This window comes from Curcuma longa, chromosome 12 (assembly GCF_044706935.1).
Source record: "Curcuma longa cultivar G26 ecotype Majalengka, Jawa Barat chromosome 12, ITB_CL_G26_1.1, whole genome shotgun sequence".
Taxonomy (NCBI): domain Eukaryota; kingdom Viridiplantae; phylum Streptophyta; class Magnoliopsida; order Zingiberales; family Zingiberaceae; genus Curcuma; species Curcuma longa.
This window is the reverse complement of record NC_133872.1, coordinates 8,694,049-8,721,926: the sequence shown is the minus strand read 5'-3', so window position 1 is coordinate 8,721,926 and position 27,878 is coordinate 8,694,049. Positions and strand designations below refer to the sequence as shown.

Genomic DNA, 27,878 nt, shown 5'->3' with positions numbered 1-27,878 from the left:
ATTTTATGATTAAGAGAATAATTAATATTTTGTGGATTTATATTTAAGTTATAGTATATAAGAACAAGTAAAATAAAAGATGAAGTATTGTTGTAGAAATGAAGTAGTAGGAAAGAGAATAGGATTATAATTTTTAAAATAGTGATAACAAGATTTAAATGTGAAAAATAAAAATAGAATATGATAGGATAAAGATTATGAGATTGAGATGATTATTATGGATTTCACAAAATTGTAAATTAACTTTTTTATAATTGAAAAAAATGATAGAATAATTTAATAAGATTATAAATTTATTTTTAGAGAAAATTTAATTATTTAATATATTTAGTAGTGTTGGATATATAGTATCAATAAAAAAATATATATATGATTTTTAAAATTAAGTGGTGGAAGTTAAAGAATGAGAAAGTAAAATATATTTAAGGAGAAGGTAGAAGTACAAGGATATACGATGACTCGGATATGAAATGACATTAAAATTGAAAATAATAGTCAAGACAACTTCAAAGACTCCGACTAAGAAAAGGATCTCTGGACCTGAAGGATTGAAAAATGAGGATTAAAATGGGGCAAAGGTGGATCTTGACGGAGCTACTTTGATGTCCAAGTTAGTAAAGGATCTTAGGGATGTGAATGTTGAAGGAGAAGTGATTGTGATTGTGATTATGCTTGTGCGCCCACCTGCGCCAGCGGAAGCGGGTTTCCTTTTATATTATCGTTGATCTTCATGTTTCCCTTATTTGTGTAGTTACCAATCACATTCTGTCATGGAGAGGTCACGTTGCCCCATGTTCTTCGCGTTTATCGTGAAGCTGGTATAATGGCTCCATGTCCTCCATGTTTTCTGTGTTTGTCTTGGGGAATGACCAAGTTAGTACTCTCGAGATGTAGTTGGGAGCGAAAGAGTCAAAGGGTCGAGCTGAGAGGCGTCAAACGCGACCAAGGTAAGGATGTCGGACTTGGCCAAGCTGAGGGTTGTGGGTTGAGTTGAGAGGCCTCGGACGTGGTCAAGGTGAGGAAGTCGAGACTGGCCGAGCTAAGGGTTGTTAGTTGAGTTGAGAGGCCTCAAACGCGGTTATTAGGTGAGGAAGTCGAGCCTAGCCGAGGTGAGGATGTCGTGAAGATCGAGTAGAGGTCGGGATCCAAGACTAAGATCAAGTAGAGGTCGGGACCCGAGACTGGTCAAGGCTTGAGATCAAGTAGAGATTGACGCTCGAGACTGAGATGAAGTCAGCGCATGAGTCCGAGTAGAAGTCGAGGTTAGGACCCAAGGCATAAGGCTGAGGTCATGACCCGAGGCTTGAGGTCGAGGTCGGGACCCGAGACTTGATGCCGAGGTCAGGGCCCAAGACCGAGTAGAGATCGGCGTCCGAGACTGAGATGAAGTTGACACATGTGCTCAAGTAGAGGCCGAGATCGGAACTCGAGGCATGAGGCTGAGGTTGGGCCTCGAGGCTTGTGGCTAAGGTCAGGGCCCGTGGACCGAGGTTGAGATTACCAATTTGTTATCCTTCGAGATTTATCTAATCCTTCTTGATTTTGACTAACAGTTCAACTATCATTCGGATCTCACAGGCTATGTGGCGATTGCAAGCTTTCGCTGTATCAATAATCTTAAAGATAATTTATTAAATCTTAAAAATATTTTGATTAATTCAAATGATAAGATAAATTCAAATTTTAATAAGATAAAATCTAATCAAAAATTTAAAAATTACAAATCTTAAAAGACGAATTCAGAATATAATTTATCAAAATCTAAAAACATAAATTCAAATTTTAATTTAAAATTCAATTTTACAAATTCAAAATATAAAATTTCAAATAAGATAAATTATAATCTCAATAATTCAAATCTTTAAAATTCAAAATTAAATTTGAAAATTTGAAAATTAATTTTTAAAAATTCATCTAATAATGTTTCAAATCTTAAAAATATTAATTCAATTTTAAATACTAAAAATCTGAATTTAGTATTACTTGTCTCTTATTCAATTTCAAAACTTTTCCTTTAAGCTATCATATTTGTTGGAACTATATTACTTTCCTTAGAATGTTTTGGATTCAAGTTGTCATACATACTTGCATCTGACATCCCTTTTCTTATGTGAAAGGTGAAATTCACCATCCAACGGTCTCACACGGTCGATCCCACGATCATTTGTGAGGAGGTAAATCACACAGTTGGTCACAACAGAGGAGGATATTGCTCGATTTCGTCGAGATTCGAACTTTTGCCCTTTTCTGCAAATCTGTTCCATCGTAATCAACTCAGCTATGCCCCGGGAGCTGCATCTGACATCTCTGAGTTAAGGTTTTAGATGTTGTTGATTTCTCTATCCTTTTGTATTTTGTTCTCTATTTTCTCATCATGCTATCAAACTCCCTAATGTGTATGCTTACTTAGTCTTCCTATTACAATTTATTGGGAGGAGCTTATTTACTTTAGTTGTCCAAGCATGGTTAAGTTATTCTAGTTGTTGATAGTGAATGTAGTTAACCTTTGTTCAAATGGCCAATAGATGAATTATGGATTGAAGTTGTCATGGGTTGTTCTAACTTCCAACAAAATGATTCCTAGCCCTAAATATTATAGCAATAGTAGAGAGATAGACGTTGGGATCAAATTGGTATGAAATACTAATACAAGTAGTCCTACTTCAACAAAGGTGAAATTCACCATCCCAGCGGCCCCACACGATCGACCCCACGACCATCTATGAGAAGATAAATCGAAAAGCTACAGTTGACCACGACGGAGGAGGGCATTGCCTCGGTTTCATCGAGATTCGACCCTTGCCCACTTCAACAACTCTGCTCCGTCGTAACCAACTCAATTATGCCTTGGGGGCAAATAGTCCTAAAATTGGAAGAGAGTTTGACTAAACCTTAATGGTTTGAGGATCGTTTGACCTTGTAACTTGTATGATTTTTGATCTTTTAATGAATTATTATTAATTTTATATACTTATGATGTTATTAAAATTTTAAATAAATATTAATTATATTTGCAATTGACAATTAACGAAGACAACTATTAGGCGCATATGAAATGATATTTTACTCATTTCTCTTCAACTTGTGAATTATTTATTATTCACTTTATATTTTTATTATTTTATTTTACTTACATAAATATATAAATTGAGATGATCTACAACAAGTTTGTTTGATTTTTTATTTTATGAAACCTTGTTTCTAATTTAAAACTAAATATTTTAGGTGTATTTTATTAGTATGTAGCTAATTTTGGATGTAAGAAATTTATCATTAGTATCATTTGCAAAATTAAATCAAATGATTGTAAGATGAGTGGCAATTATTATGGTGTATAAATTTTGAATTTGGATTACACATTTTGAATAAATATTAGTGATAATTTTAATTTTTTATAAATTAGTATAAATACATTTATTAGTATCACTATGGATTAGTTAAAGGGACCTTTTTAAATTGACCTTATAAATTACCATTAGTGACAATGTGTATTAATTATCCTTATAAAAAATATAAAGCACTTATAATTACCAATATAAATGAGTTTAGGTGGCATTTAAATTTATTCTTTATTACAATAATAATAAGATATATATAAATACCCTTGAAATATGAATCTTTACTAACATTTTAGACTATCATTATATCCTTAAATGAGACACCTCTAAAATTGGCATTGATATCTTATAATGATATTATATATATATATATACACACTTTAATGAAGATAGTTATGATTAATGAGCAAACCTCGTCGCAAAGGTCTGCTCATGTCTCCATTCTCAGGGCATGGTTGAGTTGGATATTGCGGGACAGATTTAGTATAGTAGGCAAGAGTCGAATCTTGATGAAGTCGAGACAATGCCCTCCCTTATAGTAGCTAATTATAATTTTCTGATTTACCTCCTCATAGATGATCGTGTGACCAACTGTGTGAGGTCACTGGGATGGCCGGTGGATTCCATCTTTTACTGCGGCTCACGTCTCCACCACAATAATCACACCATTAGGTTGGATCAATGTCTTAAAAGTTTCATTTTGTTTTCAATTACATCATTTTATAATTGACATAAAATATAAAAATATCTCAATTTAACAACCTCAACATGCAATTAAATTAGCAAAATGGATCATCTTATTTTACTATCACATAAAGTAAGTGAAACAAATTCATTGTAGAACAAAGAGATGAAAAAAATGAAGAACAACTTAAAAACTTACAATAGAAGTTGGGTTTTATATAAGATCAAGATTGATCGGAAATTTAACGATGATAAATACTTTTTTGATGATTGTAATAAAAGAAATTTGAGATTTATGTCGCGGCATGCTCATTCCTCGGTTCCTAGAGCATATTGCATGAGTATCTGCCCACAGTTAGGGAGTGGCTTGTCCTTCAAGAATCCTAGAGAATTTGCATATCGAACATTGGAAGCAATTCCAACATTGTGAGTCACTACAACAGGAGCACGGTTTCTATCCTCATTAATCTCAGAGCAATCGCTTTGAGAGCTCTTCAATAGCCGAATGTCACAAGTTTCTTCTTGATGGTCATGCTCCACACTTATGTGATAGGTCCCGGTGCTATCTGTTGTTGCCTCACTTGTATAAGTAATTTCACCGGTCGTAAAATTTGCGCAAACTAATTTTACCTTAGCACCTACACACAAAAGGAAGAAAATATTTCTTAGCATCGAATGTACTATCATATAATGCATAAAATCATTATGTAAACACAATTTCTACCTTCTAAGTATGTGGTTGCGGTGGTTTCAAAACCAGCACGGCAAGTATCGCAATATGCCCGCCCTTGTATCTCAATGTTTGAAGCAGAAAGAACAATGTCGATGGAAATAAAGAAAGCCAAAAGAAGGGTGATCGAAATGGAGGCATGAAAGTGATTTGCCATGTTGAATGAGATGATTAAAAACAAGGAAACAAACTAAACACTTGATGCAAACATAAATCTTTCCTCTTCCTTAAATACTAGTGTGCTTTCGCTATTTTGTTGATGATACAAGATTAGATGAGGTCGAGCATTCTTCTCGCAAAACATGGAGGATGACTTTGTGTACAAACCCATGAATAGGTCAATAAGTTTCGACATTTATGCCACATGGTACAATTTATAGTAGAAGAGATTTTCGAATTAATTTCGAAAGGTTGTTCTAATAATCTAGTAGCTTTCCCTCCCTCCACTTCTTCACATGAGTAAATAGAATGAATTTTAATTTCATCAATGAACAAAATTATTTTATTTTAGATTTATAAGTATAATATAAATACAAAACTTCTATTATATATTGTCATCCTATAAAATATATTTTCCCTAAAATGAGTGAATGAGTTATACCATTAAGTTTTGAAAAAAAAATAAAAAAAATAAAATAATATTTTTTTGAAAAAATAAATCAATTAATATATAAAATGAGTCATACCCTTCAATTTTTTTTTGACAAAACTCCAACTATAAATTCATTTTCATGAAAGTAAAAGATAAATAAAGAAAAATTCATAAGCTATACAAGAAATCTAGAAATAAAATTATAAAAAAACTATATAAGAAACCTATAATTCCTTAAAATTATACAAGAATTGTACAATTGAATACAAGGCTTACAATCCACAATAATTATTCAAGTGAGTTGCAAAACCCTTCTCTTTTATGGAAGTAGTTGTAATAATTGTCACTTTTTAGAGCTAGGGACCAAGTTATAATATATAAAAAACTAGAGGAACTTTTTTGCAAAATCACCAATTAAATAATGTATTCCTCCTATGCACTTTTACCTTTTCTTCTTCTTCTGCTACCCCACGGTCAGGGCACGACCATCTATAAGGAGGTAAATTGGGAAGTTACAGCTGATCACTACAAAGGAGTGCATTGCATCGGCTTCACCGAGTACCTTTTCTTCTTAACTAGGCATTTTGGAGTTATTGGTGCAATAATGTCTTTAGCATGTGTCACATGAATTTAATGTTTGGATAATAGTTAGGCAATGTTGTGTATCTAACATGGATGTCAAGTATGTAGGTAAATTTAACATAGTTGCAAGTATAACAAAAGGAAGTCTAAGATGGATCTTGGTTGGTAAATCCAAATGGATACTTAGTAACATAAGGATCAAATACTAGACAAGTCAAAGAAAAATCATAACGAGTTAAGTCCCAGTAGGTCAGAGACCAATCACTAGGCAGATGGATAAGTCCTATCAGATCGACGTGGACCGAACACTAGTCACACAGAAGAAGTTTGAAAAGCTCGAACCAAGGTTAAGTGAGCAAGGACAATAAAAGATTCTTGACAAGTAAGAAGTCCCGTGATATACAATCACGGAGGTTTGGATAAGAAAAGCTCCTAGAACACCTTGTAAGAATGAAGGCAAGACTCAAGCTATAATAGCTAGAGCAAGTGTATCAGTCGATCGAAGTCTAATGCCAGTAGAGTGGAAGATATTTTATTATTTAATTTATAAAATTCTTCAATTAAAATTTTCCCCCTATCTCATTAATTTTTTAATTGTATAAGTGAGTGTAGTTCAAGAAACATGTTTAGCAAATGAGTTACGTGATTTGATAAAAATATTCAAATGTGCATTTAGATCTAAAATTAAAAGAAAAATATTCTATAGAAATAAATCTAGCTAATGATTCTCTTGATATAATATCAAAATATTTAAATAAACTTGAATCAGTACCTTTACTAGTCGATGAAAATCTAGATAGTTGTGTTTGTAAATGTTCAACTCCAAATTCGGTCAGGTACTTCATTTCAACGTGTTACTTCAATGACCCATAACCACCACTCGATTGAAATTTATAAAAAGACTCATCCCCTTGGTGCTTTGCATTTTCCACACTTAGTTTTAAAGGAGCACTTGATGTTGAGATTAGCTAATAGAAATTTTCCTAATATCCACTAGATCTCAAAGAGGTACATAGTCAGTCTTTCTCCAGTAACTACAGGGTCTCAAAGGGATACCTAATTATTTTTACTCATTATCAAACATTTTTTCATATTTTTTAAAATAAATTTTTTCCTCTTTTTCTGTAAGTTCCTCGACTCGAGTGTTTTTCTAGTAATCAAAATATAATGGGAGTCTCTAAGGAAACTAAGATATTAGTCCAATATAATAAATAATAACTATTCTTGGATATTTACTCTTGAAATTAAACTTTATGTATAAGGAAGATACTAAATAAGTAGACCAACAATGAAATTTTTTGATCGCTAAGGATATGAGCATACTTTCACAAAAAATATTAAAGTTTAACATGTTAATGTTGTGCTATAAGAAACAAACAAATAAATGCATGATGGGCATGGTAAACATGATAATGCAATAAAAAAATATGATGATTAAAGCAAAACTAAAACTAAGAAAGTAATAAAACTAACTAAAACCCCAAAACTTGTAATATGCATTGTCCTTAATGTATAGAAAAGAGTTAGCGACAAAAAAAACTTGCTGAGGGGAAGGGAAGTGACCTTGATAAAGGTATGTCGAAAGGCTTTTGTGCTCCACGATCGTGGTGCTCACCACGACCTGGCCAAATGTCTGATCCTGCTACCCCATCACTAACCCATTTAGACTTTATCTTGTCAAGTTTTTCTGCACCTATATACTTGCATGCATATTAGATCATACGTAGTCTAACTTTAAACCCTTTATCATATACTAACACACTAGTTTGATTAGGCTAGTTTTTTATTAAGACAGTTGAAGAAATTCTTAATGGATATTCATTTTTAAATAGGGTCTATAGGATATACAACAAAAGGTCCCATAAGGTTAAGGAATCCTCAAATGTTGTATTCCATTAAACAACTATTCATATCCTAAGCAATCTTCCATTAATAAGGATATCAATGTCAACTTGAAAAAGGAAATTGGCATTTAGAAGGGAAGAAGAGAATTCTATTAAGAGTGTGAAGAACACATCAAGATCATCTAAAACACCTAGGATCAATTCTAGTCATCTTATTGAACAAGTTTGTTGGAGATATTTCTCAAGGGGTAAGGATTAAATCTTACTTTAGGAATTTAGGGGATCAATTTGCATTATCTCAAATCGAGCCTAAAATCATAGACCATATATTACTTTGACTTGATTTGGGTGATAGTCATGCAAGATGAATTAACTCGATTTAAGAAAGTCAAGTTTGAGATTTGATTCTAAGACCCTAAGGGTACGTTTGGTTCAAGGTTATTTGTCCAAGTTTATCAACGATAATCTTGTTTGATTTATGTTATGATCGATTTTCAAGTAATGTAACATCACCACCATGTCAGCAAAATATCAACAAATAGATTATAAACCTGGAATGTGATTACCTTAGCAGCTTAAGGTTTTCTGTAATTCCGAAGGTTAATAAAATTTTTTTCTATGATTACTCTTCGATTTTAAAACTAAGTTAATTAAAATATATAGTGAAACTTTATTGAAACTGAGTTATAAATTTTAATTTAAATATTTATAAATTTAAAAGAGATAATTTAAATATTTACTTTATTAAAAAATATATATTTGTTTTAAATTTTAAAAATTTTATATTTATTTTTTAATATATATTATGAATTTATTATCATTATTAATATTATTAATTTAATTTAATTTATTAAAAAAATTGAATCATAAAATTGATTATATTTTATTCTCTCTAAATAAATAAATTGAACTTAACAACATTTGGTTATATTTTATATCTCATAATCGTGATTACGTGATTACCTAATAATCATATAATTAAGATTATATATGATAACTTGAATTAAATACACGCTAAAAGAGTATCAATTTTTATACTAGAGGAGTCTTCAAAAACAAATTGGATGATAAGAGAATCATAATGTGAAAGAAAATTATACTTATAGTATGAGATTTTACACAATTATTTAAAAGTTAGACTATAATTAGACTTATGTTGATAGTTCATCTAGAATCTATTCAGATAGTTTTAATGTATATCGTTTATAAAGAATTCAAGTTACCTGAACTCAACATTTCTAAATTCAAATGAACACTTTTACGAATTTTAAACTTTTTAACCAATTTAATCTTTTGCTAAAATTTAGCAAAATTGAACATTTTTATACAAAATTATTTTTTCCTAGAAAAAATCACCTAATTATATATGATTATAAATTTTCATAAATTTATTTTGTTTATATTTTTCTAGTTAATTAAAAATGGATTACTAAATTTTTTAACATCAAGTTAATTGTAATAGAGTTTAGTTGGCTATCAATTGAAAGGATTAAGCTCAATCAACTAAAAAAATCATAATTTAATTTATTTATCATATTTTAATAATCACAATTTCCTCATCAAAGTTTAATATTTTTATAATATTTAAATTAAGTTTACTACTTCAATTTAAGATTAAATAAAGATTACTATTTTGATGGAATAGATAAATTTACTAAAAAAAAAGATCCGCCACCTCAGCGGTCTCCTAGAGGCGTTCCCATGAATATGAATGGAAATAAATTTAGGTACACAAGCACCCTTAGAGTCGATCCTATGAGTTCACAGGCAAAAGGCATATGATGGGGTGAGTGACAAAGGGTGAGTTCCTGTGAGATTCGACTCTTGACTATTACATTAGAAATATTATGTGTCCACCGTTTGTGTTACACATTAGGGGCAATAGATAAATTTACTAGAACATTATAATTATGACTGTAAATGAATTAAACGTTTGTGAACAAATTTAATATTCGATTTAGTAAGAGTTTATTTATGTTCGTTAATTACATATAAAATCAATTAAATGAACAAGTTTGAACAACTCGTTAAATTAAATAAATAAGCTTGAACACACATGTATTCAACAAGTTAATATTTGTGAATAATATTCATAAATAATATTCGTGAACAATATTATTGAATTATGTTCATCAATAACTAAATATATAAAAAATTTAAAATAAATAAATAAATTTATATTATCAAACTCAATAATCAATCAAACAAATTTAAAATATAAAAATTTCAAATTGAGAGTTTGATAACATCTAAACGAACTAAGATCAAATCAAACTCAAATTAAAAAAAAAATCAAATTAAATTTCAATAATTATTTTAATAATTTAATTCATTTTAAACCGACTTAGATTTGATTAATTTATCAAAAAAAATTAAACACCGTCAAACTTCATTTGATTTGGCTGTACCGACATACCGTCTTAATTATAATAAAAAAAATGTGTTTTGATGATAAATAATTTGTTTTTGAATATCTATAAAAATGCCCTTTTAACTCTTTTGCTTCACTGAAACCCAAGTTAAGAGGTAAAACGTGGACGACGAAGGTCTGAAGCGAAAGTCCGGCGGCGATGGTGGCGAAGAAGAAGAGCGTGCCCGAGTGGCTAAACAGCCCTCTCTGGTCTTCCAAGCCACCTGATGATCAACTCGTCTCCCGCTACGATACCAAAACCCTAAGACCGGACTCTCCGCCACCGCCACCGCCACCGCCACCGCCGTCGCCGCCACCGCCTTCTAAATCTCCTTCCCTTCCTGCGCTTCCCGGTTCCGAGAGATCGGACTTCCCCTCCGGCGAGCCGAGTTCGCGTCGTCCATGGTTAGAGGAGGAACCCCGCGACTCGGAGCTCTTAGTCGACTTCCGGATCACGGTTAGGGTTTCCACTTGTATCTTTTCATTCGATGCTGATGAACTTATCGTCTTTGGTTCTCAGTTGTCGAAGAGGGTTATTAATCTTGGGGAGGTGCGGAGATTAGCGTGCCAGGGTGTTTCGCATGCCGTGCGTCCGACAGTATGGAAGGTCCTGGTTGATTCGTTTCAAAAGTATTTTAATCCGTGCCTCCATAAGACATTTTCTCTCTCTAGATAGCTGAATCGCCTTTTGATGCTACTTATTTGTATGATCTCTGTTTTTATTCATTTATTGAAACTTATGAGAATAATCTTTTTAGTGAGCAGCTATTGTTGGGTTATTTGCCACTTGATCACACATTATGGGCACCTGAATTGGAGAAGAAGATGAAGCAGTATCAGAAACTTAAAGATGATTTGCTGCTAAACCCTGTAAGTGTCTATCATTCATCAAATTTGATTGTACCATGATTGACTATAAGTACTGAAAACACAAGAGACAATTAATTCCTTTAGGTTTCTAGAGTGCATTATTTTTACATGTTCTGGGTTTCTGAATTTTTACTGTTGCTAGTCAGTCAGAAATCACACGGAGAATGGAAGCTTCAGCTGTTACAAAAACTGAAGAGTTAGCTAATGAAAACATTGGCTTGCTTTCAAGGTCAGAGATAATGCATGAAGAGCATCCTTTGAGTCTTAGTAAAACTAGTGTATGGAATCAATACTTCCAGGTATTACTATTTTTTCCTCATTCTTTGACTTTTGCTAGAGAAATTTAATGTTTGACCAAAAAACCATTTAAGAGCATTTTTCTTGTGTGATTTTATAAAATGAATGCCTATCATGTTTCTTCCAATAATATTCTGTTTTTCTTTATTGCATTCAATTTCTTTCCATGAAGAAACCATGTGGAAGAGAAATATTTATCCATCTTATCTAGTCGATTTTTTGAATTTTATGCTATTGACTATATAGCAGGGTGCTGAGCATATTTTTTTCATCCAGTTGTTTTATCTTTATTTGATCTGGAACCTCTTGCATATAAAGACTGCACTTGAACCGATGTATAAAAAGAGCACTTTTTTGCTTTTCGAACAAAGTGGCATTTAGCTTTCCATGTTGACTATGTTGCCTATCTATCTAGTGCATATCCCATTATTTTCGATCTGCTAGTTATTTAGTAATCTTTGGCTTTGGAATTGTGCTTAAACCAATGCTTTCAAACTCAGAATGGTCAGGTGGTTCAACCAGTTCAATCAGGAATTGTTAGATTCTGATCCTATTTATTAAAAAAGGGCCAAACAAAGGAAAAAAAAAAATGAAACATAGCAACTAAGAAATAACAACAGTTAATTTCAAAATAACCATCAAATAACTAATATGTTTAACAATTCATATAACAATCCATAAATGAGAGTCAAAGAAAGATGGAAGAAAAAAATAAAGGCACATACAAACATTGCAAAAACCAGGCAACCAAAAATATTTTAATTTTCCGAGTGTTAATTCTTGCATTTAACTATACAACTGTCAACCTTGATTATCAAAAATGATATTAAAATCAATGTCTGGTTGGGGCGTTTAAAAATGCTTGGCATTAATTGATATCAGTAGGATTATTGAAATTTAAATTGGTAAAATAATTCAAATAGAAAAAAAATAAAATGTCAATTTTTATTCCTATAGGATCAACTTCAAAGTCTACATTAGCTCAAATAATTGATCTTAAATGTAGTTTGATTAAGTGAACCAAATGCAGTAAAACACCAACCCTTTTAAGTTAATTAATATCGATTTTACTGATCATTCTTATTTATTTTATTGATTCATTTAAAATTATTTTTTCTAATTAATTGATTCAAAATTATGCATTTAATTAAATGCACTTAGGTGTCATGGAATATAACATAACGAATTTGTATGTTATGTATTAGTTCGTTGATAGTTGTCAAGCTTATACTCATGATAGCATGATAGTTAAGATTATAGTCTAGACTTAGGATCTTATGATCCAATCCGACCTAAATGAGCCAAATCCGACATAAATGCACTAATTCCCAAGTAGGTCTAATCGAGCCAAATCCCAAGTACAATCTGATGGGGCTAGGATCTTACGAACATATGATCTGATTCTATCCCTACTTAGCCTTTTTTTGTAGGATCTCATCCCAATAACCATGATAAGATAGAGAATAAATATGCTTAGACATTCTAGACATTGATATTTGCTATAGTAATATTTTTTGTCATAATTTGAAGAAATCAATTATATAATATTCATTTTAATTCAATAGAAGAATCTTTTTTAATCATTGTCATTATCATTCATATTTCTAATATCATTTATGTTATAGAAGTTGCTACTTGCTAAATAAATATGAAACAATAAACATTTTATTGTATTTTTCATATACTTTCTATTAGGGATGTAAACGAGAAAAGCAACCCAAGCTTTGTGTTGTTCAAGCTTGTTTGATAAGGTAGGGTTGTAAACGAGCTAAACTGAGCCAAGATTTGTGTTGTTCAAGCTTGTTTGATAAAATAACCGAGTAAAGCCAAGATGAGCCTAAAATGAATCAAGCATTGAAATGATTGTTCAAGCTTGAGTTTGGTTCCTTTAGATGTTATTGAGCTCTAAATATGAGCTTGTTTGAAAATTTTACATTTTAAAGTTTTTTGCGAGCTTATTTATTCGTTTTGAGAGCTTGCTTGTCTATTTACAAGTTTGATAAGAACTTAGTTGATGAACATGGTTCACAAATTTTGTTTGCGGACATTGTTCATGAATATTGTTTACGAATAATTTACAATCATTGTTCATGAATATTAACGAGGTGATTTCAAACTTCTTCATTTAGTTTAATAAGATGTTCCAACTTGTTTACTTAATTGATCTTGTGTATAATGAATGAACATAAATAAGCTTTTCCCAACTTAAACACCAAGCTTGCTCATGAATGTTTGATTCACTTACAACCCTATGATAAGATAATCGAGCCAAGCTAAGTTGAGTCTAAAATGAACCAAGTCATTGAAACGGGTGTTTAAGCTTGACTTGATTTTTTTTCCCGAGCTTGAGTTAGGTTCGAGCTTGATTTGAGCTTGGTTCGTTAGGATGTTATCGTGCACTTAATTCGAGTTTGTTGATTCTTAATTTTTTATATTTTTAAGATTGTTTGGTTAGTGAGCTTAATATTGCAAGTTTGTTTGTTCATTTTGAGAGAATCTTTATATATTTACAAGTTTAATAAGAGGTTTGTTAATGAATATGCTTTACAAGTTTTGTTCATGGAGATTGTTCATGAACATTGCTCACAAATAATTAAAAATGTTTATTCATGAACGCTAACAAGATGAACATATGCGTTTAAACTTGTTCATTTAGTTTAATGAGTTGTTCAAATTTGTTAATTTAATTGATTCCATCCATATTGAACGAACATAAAAAAACTCACCAAACCAAACATTAAGCTTGCTTATGAACTTTTGATTCATTTACAACCTTACTTTTTATTTAAATAATTTTATTTATGTTTCAAGATATTGTACCCCACTTAGTGGGATAAGGCTTTGTTGTTGTTGTTGTTGTTGTTGTTTCAAGATATTGTAATGATAGTGAATAAAATGTTAATATTAATATTCTATATTGAAAGTTAATACATAATATGAATAATAAAAATTGAAATAGAGTTCTAAAATATTTTAATTAAATTGTAGGATCTTACAATCTTATGTTTTGATTTTATGATTGGAACCTTTGGACTTCTTCACGTTCTTAGGTTGGATCTCAATTATGACAACTTGAAATACTAGTGAATTCAACAAGCTCCCCTCATTTGTGGTTCTTATAAAGAAAAGCCATTCTTAAGCATTAAGGATACATGCTTGCCTTTTCTTTTATTTTGTTCTTCTCTCATTGCTCATTTTTGAATTTCCTTTGCTGGTGTTTCCTGATACATCAAATTGCTGGTGTTGGGTCACAAGTGGAGGTTGCTTGTAGTGGTGCTAACAACCTTAAAAGGTCCTTACAGTGAGCTGAGGTAGGTGTTTGAGTTATGAGCATAGGCTAGGGGTATCAGTGCTCCCCTCAACTTGGTTCTGACATTGCTTTAGATCTTCAAAGGGAGAGGAGGATATCATTGGCAGGTGCAACAGTTATGTGTGAGCTTTGGTGTTAGAAGGAGCAGGATTAGGGGTAGCTAGTGCTCTACAAGAAGGTGAAAGAGGGCGCTGGAATGCACATGAAGCAGCAACTCATGTAATAAAGGATTTTGTAAAATTGGAACTTCGCCTATAAATTTGGAGAAGATGTTCAGAGGCACGAATTTGTGCTGGAGCCTAAGGTTTCAATGACCTAGTGTTGGTATTGGATAGATATCGATTTTGCAGACCTAGCTACTGAGCGATAATATGAAGTAGTGTATTCTCATGACATGGAAAGAGATTAATATAAGTCTAATGTGCATTTTGACCGTGAAATTGTCCAAATTGCTAGTGACATTTCTCTTGGGCTAGTAGTGGAAGCTTTTGTATGGTTGTCAACAGCGATCATGATAGCGCTTGGCTTGTATACCTTAGGAGGGCGGCGAGGCTATGTTGCTTGCAAAACAAAAAGGGAGGAGGACAATTTTCTCTGAAAGATGGGGCTCAGCTGGTGTTGTGGCATGAGCATTTCATGAAACTCATCAATGGATGAGCCATATTCATTGTTGTGGAGGCATTGATGGCGGCCAGGTTGCTAATAACATGAAAGGCTCTGCCTTGGCACACTAGGGGTTGTGTGAGCAGTGGGCACGTGTCTCTTGAGTGATGAAGCATCTAGAGGAGCTGGTAGCGAGCCATGAGGGCACAAGTTATGCAAAGGCATCACACGATTTGAGAGGGTGCAGGTCATGTGGGCAATCAATGTCAGATTCAGGATGAAATTTTCTTGAGCCCCACGAAGAATAGAGAGGAGGTAGGGAGAAGACCTTGATGGGGAGGTCAAGAACCTCCTGTGGAGGAGGATTGACTTTGTAAAAACCTTAACCCTAGAAAGGGGCTGTGATCAAATGTAGAATTTAGGAAAGAAATATTGGATCATCTTATGATGGTCACACAATAACTACATAGGTAGATGTAGATTCATGATAAAATCCCCCCTAAACGTATAACTACTAATATGAGACCAAACCCACTATTCTAATACCTCTAACGAAAATAAAGGGGTTGAGTGTCATGGAGCCTGATAGAAAAGAAGGTAGAGGAAACAAAGCTACTTATGAGAGAAATTTGCTGGAAAAGCATACAAAAAGGAGCAGAGAAAACATTTGGGGATGAAAAATTGTGAAAATAAAATGGCAGTAGTGGCAGAGTAAATGGCAGTTGCTGTAGGAAGAAGGGTTTGTTGTATTAATATGGTAATGTATTATAATGACTGACTAAAGTAGTTTGATTGGTCAACTGCATGGCTGAGAATCAACCAGTCTTTCAGCTGATGGATGCAATTTAAAAAACATAAGGGACACATAAATCAGGGTTATTTTGTGGTTGTTTGTCTTTGCATGTACTAAATTAAGAGAAAACTTATAGTTAGGCCACTCAAGAGATAGCAGAATTTACTGTGCCATCAGGGAATTTTTGCTGCACATTGCACTTGTGTTTTCCCTTGACACTCTGCTATACAGGAATATTCGGCAAGTCATGTCAATGTAAAACCACATAATAGATCTACAAAATGAGTGTAAAATTCACAAGTCCTAATCAATATCTGTAACCAAAGAGTAACAGAATATTGATAAGAGGAAACTTGAATCTCCATGAGTCATATCTGTACTTGCCTCTTATTTTAGTTATTACCTGCGCTCCTGTTTATATCTTTCTGCAATTACATTCATTATTTCCTTCACTGCTTAGCATTACTTAAATGAACTATTTTAACTATCTAAACTACTTAGGAGGCTGAGATTCTGGAGCAGATTGATCGAGATGTAAAACGTACTCATCCAGAGATGGAATTTTTTTGTGGAGACTCTTCTATTGCAAAGACTAATCAGGTGAACAAGTGCCAAACATACCACTCATTTTTTGCAATAAATTTGATGCATCAACTTTAGTTTCTTACTATTTTTTTTTTTTTTCAGGAAGCTTTAAGGCGTATACTTATTATATTCGCAAAACTGAATCCTAGTATAACATATGTACAAGGAATGAACGAAGTTGTGGCACCTCTCTTCTATGTCTTCAAGAATGATTCAGATGGCACTAATGCAGTAAGGACAATGTTAATATACTAAGACAAATTATGTTAATTATTTCACTTGTCATTGTAACTTTCCGTAACATTATGGTCTCAATTGCTTACACCATGCTATTAGTGTTTAATTTTTAATTTGATACCGATGATAGTTCAATTATTTCACTTGTCATTGTAACTTTCCGTAACATTATGGTCTCAGTCGCTTACACCATGCTATTATTGTTTAATTGTCCATTATGGATGAAGTTGTAGAAAATTTTGTTTTACAAGTAATTTATTTTTATTGGAACATGTCTAAATAAATAAGTTGTGGTTAATGTTTAGTAGTTACAGAAGTTCATAGTAGTGTCTATGTGGGCAAAATATGCAGATTAGAGGGGACGCCCAACCAAGTAGGGGCCCCTAAAAAAATGTTATATGTTAATTTATTAGTTTTAATTTTTTAAACCCTAGGTAACTAAATTATCCAAGCATATAGAGAGTCCAAAAAAAAATTTGGCCTCCTTTTAAATCACAAGCTAAAAAAAAATTAGGTTAAAAAAATTTACAACGCATACACGTCGTGATGTGGCAATGACTATGAGGTGGTGCTGATAGTTGGCGAATCAATGATATAATCTGTTTCCTTTGATAATTTATGTCTCCATTTGATCGAGAGTTGAGACTCAAGATATATATATATATATATATAAATTTTTATACTCCCTTTAATTCGAGATCTGTCTGTTTTCTTGATATATATATATATAATATATATATATATATATATATATATATATATATATATATATATAAATATGTATATAAATTTTTATACTCCATTTAATTCGAGATCTGTCTGTTTTCTTTCAATTTTGGTAGATATGCTTTCTTTCTTGTGCAATGTGTTCAATCATGGTGAGTGTCGTAGGGTCTAGGGAGTTTTTAATCAACTCCACTTGATTAATGATGTGTCATATGCTTTTTTATTTTTGATATCTTTTTGTTGCTTAGTTAATTAATTTAGTAGTGTATATTAGTTTTCCCCTCAGTACGAATTCATAAATTGTGTGCAATCGAGATTATTCTACTGTTGCTTAATTCACTTGATAATTCGTGTATGCATTATACATCGGAGGCAAAGTTGGCCAAGTGTGATGAACATACTTCTTGCCTTCATTCATGTAAATATTTTGCCAGGGTTGTACTTGACATTTTTTAGGCCTGAGATGAATTTAAAAAAATGAGCTCCCTCAAACAATAAAACATGGTCATTTAAAAAATAGTCTCACAAATTATTAAGTCAATTAAATGATAGTGGAGTAATCTCGATTGCAAACAATTTACGAATTCGTACCGAGGGGAAAAACTACTATACACTATCAAATTAATTAAGCAACAAAAAAATATCAAAAATAAAAAAGTACACGACAAATCATTAACCAAGTGGAGTAGATTAAAAAGTCTCTAGACCCTATAGCACTCACCAAGATTTAACATGTTGCACAAGAAAGAAAGCATATCTATTAAAATTAAAAGAAGTAGTTCTCGAGTTAGATGGAGTATAACAATTAACAAAAATATACTTCTTGAATCTTGACTCGATCAAATGAAGGATTACCAAAGAAAGTAGATTATAATGTTGATTTACCACCTATCAGCACTGTCACATAGCCATCACGATGTTATGCATTGTAATTTTTTTTACAACTTGTGATTTAAAAGGAGCCCAAAAAAAATTTTGTGCTCTATATGCTTAGATAATTAGGGTTTAATTAGCCTATAACATTTTTTTAGGGTCTCATTCGTTGGTTGGGCTTGAGGCGGAGGCCTCTTGGGCCTCCTCTAAGGTCACATAGCCATGAAGTATTTATCGTTTCTTTTATTTGCAATTTCAATGATGGATTATGTTTTTTTAACATGGGATGATCTTCCTTCTTAATTCTTGTAAGTAGAGGATGAGGAAGTCTCCCCTTAAAGACTTTAAGCTCCTTAAGGAGTGACTAAAGCCTTTTCTATCGATCCAACCAAAGGGTTAGTGAAACAAGTAATAATTTCATACAATTTATTTAACTCTGAAGAAATTACCTCATCAAAACTAGACGATGATTTCTCTCCACATGATTAAGCTTCCTTCTCATTAGTGACTGAATCCTTCACTTCATCAATGGCTATGAAAGCCATGTGTCAGGTAACCTTGTGAAGTTCTTCTTCATCCGATGGCCCTTCATGTCGCATTCAAGGCATGTAATATGCTTCGGTTTAATTTACCTTTGGATTTCCCTTATTTCTTTGAATCCCCAAATATTTTTTTCACGACCTTCTTCTTGAACCTTTTAATCTTGGGCATCTTCTTCACAAAATATGTCATCTCACTGGTAGAAATGTATCCCTTGCTCTCAGTTTTGAGCTTTGCCTCAGATGTTGTAGATTTGTCTGGTAGTCTTTTATGGTTTGGCTTTGTTCTTGACTCAGTCAACTAGTTAGTCAATTAATACATTGATTAGTCGATTGATGTCTATGATCAATTCACTCGGTATAAAAAAAAATGGACAAGAAAACTTTTGTTCAGTTATATTATCTGGGTGCCGATCGGCTAGGTAGTCAAATAATACATTGATCAGTTGACTTGACATCAAACAAAAATGAATAGAATGCTTTTGTTCGGATAATGTTTGGGTTGATTGATACATTGATCATTTGACTCAAATGCTTAGCTAATTGTGGATCAAACCGAACAAGATTTCTATTTGAGAGGTAGTTGACTAATTAGTCAATTGAAGCCAAGGCATCGACGATTGTGCAGATTAGTCTACTAATGCTTTAGTAGGAAAGCAAACATGTAAGGAGTCGTTGAATAGATGTCTAGTTTAAAATGTTCAGATGCACAACAGATACTATTTAGGAGTTGATTGATGGACTGTGCGTGAACAAATAGAATTGCTACATAAATGAAAGAGCATATAAATAGAGATCTCAGGGGATTGGCCAAGGTTTGCAATGATGATCAAATGCTCCCTGAAAATTCATTCCATGATCCTTTACTATCATTTTCTTTTTTCTTACATTATTTACTTATACTCAAAAGCTCCTTATACTCTCCTTAAAGCTCGATTCTATTGTAAGAAGAAAAAGGGGTAAAGAGGTTTCTCTACCTTTGATGCCGTTGAGAAGGAGAAAGATAGTGAAAAACTTCAAGGGGAGATCCCTTTATAGACTATAGCCTGTGCAGTAGCGGTCAGGCTGCCCAACCATGTTAAATTTGGTTGCATTTCCATGTTTTGGTTTGCTACTTTTGTATGTTTTCGGCTGGCCATGCTAATATTGTGGAAACAAGCAAAAGCAAGCGATCGAGTCTATTCAACCCCTAGCCTGTCTTCAATTTCTTAAACTTCTATCTGAATTCTTTTAATTGCAACATTTTATCAGTGAAACTGTCCACTATGGACTAGGTCTCTAGAAATTATTTGTTTTACATGTAGTTTGTTTTTATTAGAATAAATCTAAATAAATAATCCTACACAAAGTTTGCAAGTTAAGCTAAGTTCATAAGTGTCCATATGTTTACATTAAGCAAGTTTCATCAAATTATCTCTCTTTTCTTCCCTACGAAGTAGAATTTAGCTTCGAATTAAAATGCCAAAACCTTTCAAAACATTCTGCAGTCTCAGCAAAGTTTAGATGCTCTTGTCTGTTATCCTACTCCATACGGAGGGCCAACATTGATTATGAGAAATTTGTTTCACACAACTTCAGGGGAAGATTAATTACTGTCTTCACTTTTATGGATTATAGATTATTACATAAACTTTGGGTACATGATTTAAACTCTATCCAAGTGTTTCCACACAATTTAGCACCATATTCAGACATGCTTTAGAAAGAGAAACCTTCATCATTTGTACATTTGACAGTTCTTCTCCTGAATGGATTGATATGAAGATCGAACTAGCAAAACATTTAATCCAAATGAATATTCATGAAATGAATGGACTTCAACTGGAACTCAAAGACTATGTTTTTGATCTAGATAAAGATTGGATAGCAAGATCAAACTTAGCCGAACAATTAAACCAGTAGAGAGCTTTTGTTCAAGGAAGCCAATGGTTTTGGGACATACATCAAGATCCGTCAGAATACAGTCTAGCAGGAGAAACTTTCACCGAAAAAATTTATTGGCCAAGAGATATGGGAGTCAATTTTTTTCCGTTTCAGTACATAACTCAACATGAAACCCTATGTCAAAAATACAAAAAGAAGTATGACCATTGGGCCTCCAAAAGATTAGCTAGCTATTCACATAGCTAATATTTACTTGGCCCGAAACTACAGAGTATCCTCTCCCAGGCCTGTTAGCTCATCCAGAGCCCCTTCATGGGACTCTGTTGGAGAACATAATCTGGACAATATGACGGAAGGATGGCGTAAGCACTTACGTCATGACACACTACTTTACTTCAGTACTCCACTGCGAGTAAAGATAAGAACGAATGACTCCTATTCCACTATCTTTTTCTAAACAAGACTCCACTAACTTTCTTAGTGGACACGCAGATTCAGAAAACTTCTTCCTTAAGCAAAGAAGACCTTCATACCATCTATATATAGAAGTAAGGGCATTCGTATTTGATCCCTTCTTACAAGTGTGAGTGATTGTATAAGCTTGTGAGCTAAGTGTACTAAAAGTATGTTCAAGTTTGCTTAAGTGTCTGTAAATAGTTGTTTTCCAGTAATTTCCTTATTAGTTTTCAATTTGTAGATGTACATGTGTATTTTATTTTAATTAGGACAGTTTAAATCCTTTTCTAAGTTAAGAGAGAGGACTCTGCTTTCTTTTAGTTTTTCTTTTTCGTCCTTCGGTCCTTATCTAAGTAGTCGTCAGATGAATAGTAATTGTAACGAACAAATAATTTTTGCTGATAAGACCTATGTTGGCTAAGTAAGACAGAAGTTGTTGCAAGACCTAAAGAAAATCGAGGCGTAGTAGAAAGAATCGAGTTCTATACAAGTGAGACTCACTAGGAGAAGAAGCTAACCTTAGAGAAATCACCTCAAACTCTTGGCTTATTGGGTATCAATATTGGTACAAGAGACAAAACTATTCTATGTGTATAAGAGACAAAATAGGTAGGAGAGAAGACAAAGATAGAGAATTCGGGTTTTAAGTTATGGTACACATGAAGGAATGAAATAAGAAATGAAGTAGGTATTGTTGTAAATAATTCGCTATAGGATGAAGTAATAAAAGTAGTTAGAAAGGGAGATAGAATTATAACTTTTAAGATAGTCGTGATGAAACTATTATTGTAATTAACATATATACATTTTAAGTAGGATTAAATCAAAACATCAAATTTAGATTTTGGGACGACCTAGATGAGGTATTACAAAACATTCTGCCAAATAAAATGATAATTTTTTAATTTTTTTTTCTATTTTTCCTGTCTGTATTGATTTTATTGGTCCAATATGACTAATACTTAGATATTGACTGTTTAATTGTGATATTGATATAACCATATTTCTACCTTTACCTTCCAACTTAATTCTGACTTGTGAGAATATGTTTTTTTGTCTTCTTTTTTATTTGACCATTATTTCGAGACACGTCTGATTAATATATATAATCATGATGTATGCAGACCTTTGCAGAGGCAGACACATTTTTCTGTTTTGCCGAACTAGTCAGTATTTTCAGGGATAACTTCTCCAAACAACTTGACAAAAGTGTTGTTGGCATCCAGTCTAAAATTGAGAAATTATCGCAGCTTTTGAAAAGACACGATGAAGAGCTTTGGAGACATTTGGAAGTCACAACAAAAGTAATATATTTTGAAGTTTTCTAAGATTGTCGATAGTATCTATTGGTTATTGTTATTTACTATGCTTTGCTTTCCACTTCTCTATTCTGCATTTGGCCAAACTTTAGTTCTATAGTTTGGAATTTGAACTGTTTTTATTCTACCAAGTTATGCAGTGACCAAACTGTAGAGGCTAGCATAGTAACTTGAAATTAATGATCGTTACCTGCATAGTCTATCTGCTTTTACACTAAATAAATATGCCCCCTTCGATGTTGTTTATCCTCATCTAGTACATTTTGTCTTGCTACAAATTGAATTTAGAACTGTTTCAGTTTCTCTAAACTTAAGTATACATTATGCTTATTATTATGATAATTAATTGAAAAAAATGTGGAGTAAAGACATCCAGTGGATTTTATTAAATTAAGCCTTGGATTTAGTCCCGAACAATTAACTTGGATTTTCTCCCCTACAAAGAGAAGTGTTAAATATTTGTATTGGATAATGAAAGAAACAGAGTTAACATAATCAGTTGTACCAAGACTATTGGAAGAAAAATGAATACATTTAGGGTTGATAAGCCTTTTAGTTTTAATCTTTTCAGATGGATTAACTAGCCAAATAAGAACAAAATATTTATCAGGTATTTAGTTATGGAGAATCATTTGTTGGGAATTAGCATTTAGTTAAGATGGTCCTGATTATGGATGAAAAATATATTTAACAATGCAACAACTACTATCAATCATGTAGTGAAGACTATTAGAGTAACAATAATACAACAACTAAGCCTTTATCACACTCAATAGAGTCGGATCTTTCTACGTCATTAGGATTGATACTCTTTTATATCCTCATTTATATTTAATGAATTTTATTCTATTTTTTTTTATAATTAAGTCTTCCTTGGTCTTCCTCTTTCTTGATTAATGTGTGTATTTATCATGATCTCATATCGTTTAATTAGAATATTTATTCGTTGCCTAAGTACATATTGGTTTCATTTTAAATGTATCCCTTGAAATTTGCCCTCAATAGATGCAACCTCGACTTTCTCTTTAATATTGTCATTTTTTTATCTTGGTCATTCTCTGTTTGCAGATCACCTTAACATCATCTTTGCGGTTTTTATTTTCTGCTCATGTGCTCGATTCATAATCCAACATCATTTCCATATAATATATAAGGTCTAATTGTTGTTTTATAAAATTTGTTTGCCTTTAAAGGTAGTTTACCATTATAAGGAACACTGACATCCTCCTCCATTTCAACTATTTGACTTGTATCCTATATATAACATTTCTATCAACCTCTTTGCCCTTTTGTAAAAATGTTCCTAGATACATAATTCTTAGTTATAGGTAATTCGTCATCTTTTATTTGCACCACTGTCTTACAACGTCTACTACTATTAAGTTAAATTTCATATATTTTGTCATTACTCCATTAAACTTAAAACTTTTACTTTCAACATTTCACTCTAAGATTTGAGATTAGCATTTACTCATTTGGGCATTTCATCGACCAAAATAATGTCATTTGCAAACAATATGCACCATGGTAACTTTTCTTGGATGCGTCCAATGAGTTCATTCATAATTAGTGTAAAAAGATATGAATTTAAGTTGATTCTTGATGTAACCCTATCTTTATAGAAAATATTTTGATTAATTTGCTTAATTTTTACTCTTGTCATTATATCCTCGTATATATCTTTAATTGTTTCAATATGTGTTATGTTAATACTTTTTTGTAGAATTTTTCACATAATTTTCCTTCATGTATAAGTCGTGCTTCTTTTCCTATACTTTTCGATTAATTGTTTGCGAAAATGTATAACTTTTATAGTCGATATTTCAAGCATGAATCTAAATTATTTTTTGGTCACTTGGCCTCCTTAATATTTTTTCTATCACTTTTTCTTAAAATTTTATAGTATGACTCATTTGCTTAATGCCTCTATAATTTGTATAATTTTGTATATCTTTTGTATTTTTATATAGGGGATAAGATTACATACCCTCAATTGATTAAATATTTTCTTTGTTTTCAATATTAGGTTAAATTACTTCGTAAGCTATTCAATACACTGTTTTCTCAGGCACTTTTATACCTTTATTGGAATATCATTTTGTCCACCATTTTTCATTTTGCATCCCATTTAATATTTGTTCTATTTTTGAAATTTGAATTTTCTGATAAAAAATTTAAATTTTTATTCTCCTTTGATCTATTTAAATTTCTTAAGTTAAGTTGGTATCTAAATTTTCATTGAAAAGTGAATGAAAATATCTCTTCTATTGCCTTTTATTTCCACATTCTTTACTAGTATCCTAGTGGATTCATTTATAATATATCTTTTTGAGTAAGATTTTTTATTTTTCTCTCTCACTTTAGCTATTCTATAGATGCTCATTTACCCTTCTTTTGTATCAAGTTATCGATATAAGCTTTCGAAAGCTTCATTCTTGGTTTCATTTATTGCTTTTTTAGCCTCTTTATATTTTATAAAGTTGCCTTTGTTATTATAAGTGTATAGTAATTTGTAGGCTATTCATTCTTTGTCACTTTCTTTTGCACTTCCTCACTTCACTACTAAGATTTTTTATTTGGTAATGTTTGTTCTCTTGATTTACTGAGTACGCTCTTGCCTATCGTTTTCAAATTTAATACCATTTTATCTTATGTTGTATTCTAGTCAACATGAATGTCTCCGAATACTTGTGTTCCTCTCTTTAAGATATTTTGCTTTTCCTCCTTTAACTTCCATCACTTGGTCCTTTACATGCTTTGCTTCTATTAATATTATGCTTAAGACACATATTTAACACTGTTAACTTATGTTAGGTGGTTGGGTAGTTAAGATTTCACTAGGGATGACCTTGTAATTTTTGTAAATTTTTCTATTCCTCTTCCTAATCATAAAAAAGATGTTTTTCTCTTTTATTAAAGAATGTATTAGCTATTATAAATTTATATGCTATTGTGAAATCTAATATAGTTTTTCCTTCTTAATTTCATATTTCAAAATCATAGCCCCTATGCATTCTATTTTACTTTTACATACTCATTTAGATCTTCTACTATTAAAATTATCTCAATTGTTGAAATTTTTTGTACTATCTCATCTGTCTTCCTAAAACTATTTCCATTTAATCATATTTCAGGTGCATATATGTTGATTATACTAATAATTCCTTTTGCTACCACTATTTTGAGAGTTATAATCCTATCTTCCTTCCTAACTACTCTTATTACTTCGTCCATTGACAAATTATTATAATATTGTTTATCTTTTTTTTCTCATTTTACTCTTTCTTGTGTACCATAATTCAAAATTTGAATTCTTTATCATCCTTGCCTTCTTCTGTACCTATTTTGTCTCTTGTAAATGCAAAATATTAATTTTTTTCCTAATCGTCGTATCTACTACCCCATTGCTTTACAGTGAGCATTTCGACATTCCATGTTTCAAATATAAGATAATCAATATTCCTACAATGTCTATCCTTATCCAACGTGTTCTTGTTTTGTAAAACAACCTAGCATTAACATAATAGTTTGATAGATTCATAGATAACATTTGTCTATTTTACGTTGGTTGACAACTTAATACGACCCTCCTGATTTTCTGGGGTTGGGACCTGTTATACGGAGTTGATTCACCATGGGCTGAGTTTAAGGTAACACTGATAATCAAGCTTATATATATTTAATTACGACATTGCCCAACTCTTTCTGATTTGAGCCCAAGGTAATCCCAAAATGATTTCCAGTCGATACAATGCTCAATTGGCTTACATAAAAATCAACCGAAACACTGATAAGTTCAGCCATAGGTATTCCTAATTACACCATTTAACTCTTGAATCACCTAATAACCCATAAATAAACCTCAGCTTATAACAATGTTTGTTGAAGAAAGGCATATAATGGTCTCATAGTATACCCTTTCCCTCCCCTCCAATTGTTCACTAAGTAAACATTACTTCTTTCTCTCCCCTCCCTCCCCCTCCATTTTGAGTCCCTTCTCTCATAGCAAACATACAAGCCACTCTTTATGTGTTGCTGCTAGATTAGCTTTGGTAGGGTTAGTCCATTGTTGTCTTTTTATGACTACCTTTGATTTCTTTGTCGAGAGCTTTAGTGATGAAGAAACAATACAAGGATTCATGAAAATTTATTGTTTGTTTTGTAGAAAATAATTTGCATGTGTAAAATATTTTCCAAGGAAAAATTTCATAGAGGAAATTGATTATTTCCTTAAATGACTGTGATATGGGTAAATATTGCCCCTTTCTTCGCTTCCCTTTTATTTCATTCCATGGCCTACAGGAATGACTGCAGGGATTGCCGACGAGGTTGGCCGATGGTGATGATTGGTCGTAGTTGGTTGAGATAGCTAGTGATCGTAGACTAGCTGGTTGGCATAATTGATATAGCCCATTGACAGACTCACATGCCATAGAGAGATGGAGGTGATTGAAGGGGCTTTTGTGTGTATGTGTGATTGATAGAAACAATGTCACAAGTCTCTAGGTCTTTCGATGACATTACATATTTAGGACATTTCTTAGTATGAAACAGCCACTATTTTTTATGCCGGTATAAATTTCTTATTACAACTTAAGGAGGACTTGTAGTTGAGGGAAATTCGACTAATATGTCATGGATATTTTAATTTTAAAGAACCAACTTATTGTCTAGTTGGATGAAGTGAGTAAATCATTGAGTTAGTAGTAGACAAGGATGACCTTTTTCAAGGCCTACACACTGATGAAAGAATTGAAGGTGTACAAGGATGGTTCAGTGGGTTTCAAAAGGCCCACAAACCAATGAAAGGGTTGTACTCAAGCTAGCCACTGAAACATTGCACAAGGACATCACTTTACAAATCTGCAGTTGCAAATTCAAGATATTTCTAGCTTTCTTCGCATGGTAGCTGAGATTTTATATTATTCTCTTTTACATGACAAGTTACTGATTTCAGATGAAAATCTCTCTCAGGTAAATCCTCAATTCTATGCTTTTAGATGGATTTCGCTACTACTGATGCGCGAGTTCAACCTCACTGAGTGTCTCCATATCTGGGATGTTCTTCTAAGTGATCCGGAAGGCCCGCAAGTAGGAGGAAATCGATCCTTCATTTCCGACTGTCAACTTATTCAGTCCGACTCATGGAACGTTCCTTGATTCTTTTGCAGGAAACCTTGCTGCGAATATGCTGTGCTATGTTGAT

General features: G+C 32.3%; 2 protein-coding genes across 2 annotated transcripts; one reads left to right on the top strand and one right to left on the bottom strand.

Annotated features, from left to right (window-relative positions):
• Positions 1–4,331: 4,331 nt before the first annotated feature.
• Positions 4,332–4,909, bottom strand: LOC141842843 (major pollen allergen Lol p 11-like). Its single transcript, XM_074730834.1, has 2 exons — positions 4,747–4,909; positions 4,332–4,660 (listed from the first exon to the last, which is right to left on the bottom strand). Exons 1-2 carry the CDS (start codon positions 4,907–4,909, stop codon positions 4,332–4,334), a joined length of 492 nt encoding a protein of 163 aa, XP_074586935.1.
• A 5,392-nt stretch (positions 4,910–10,301) lies between these two features.
• Positions 10,302–27,878, top strand: LOC141842999 (uncharacterized; the record flags this gene model as incomplete). Its single annotated transcript, XM_074731011.1, is given in 9 exon segments — positions 10,302–10,637; positions 10,701–10,810; positions 10,939–11,050; positions 11,197–11,349; positions 16,555–16,653; positions 16,741–16,869; positions 22,478–22,657; positions 27,647–27,763; positions 27,844–27,878. Coding segments are annotated over 9 exon segments (1,232 nt in total), but the record flags the coding sequence as incomplete, so codon positions are not given.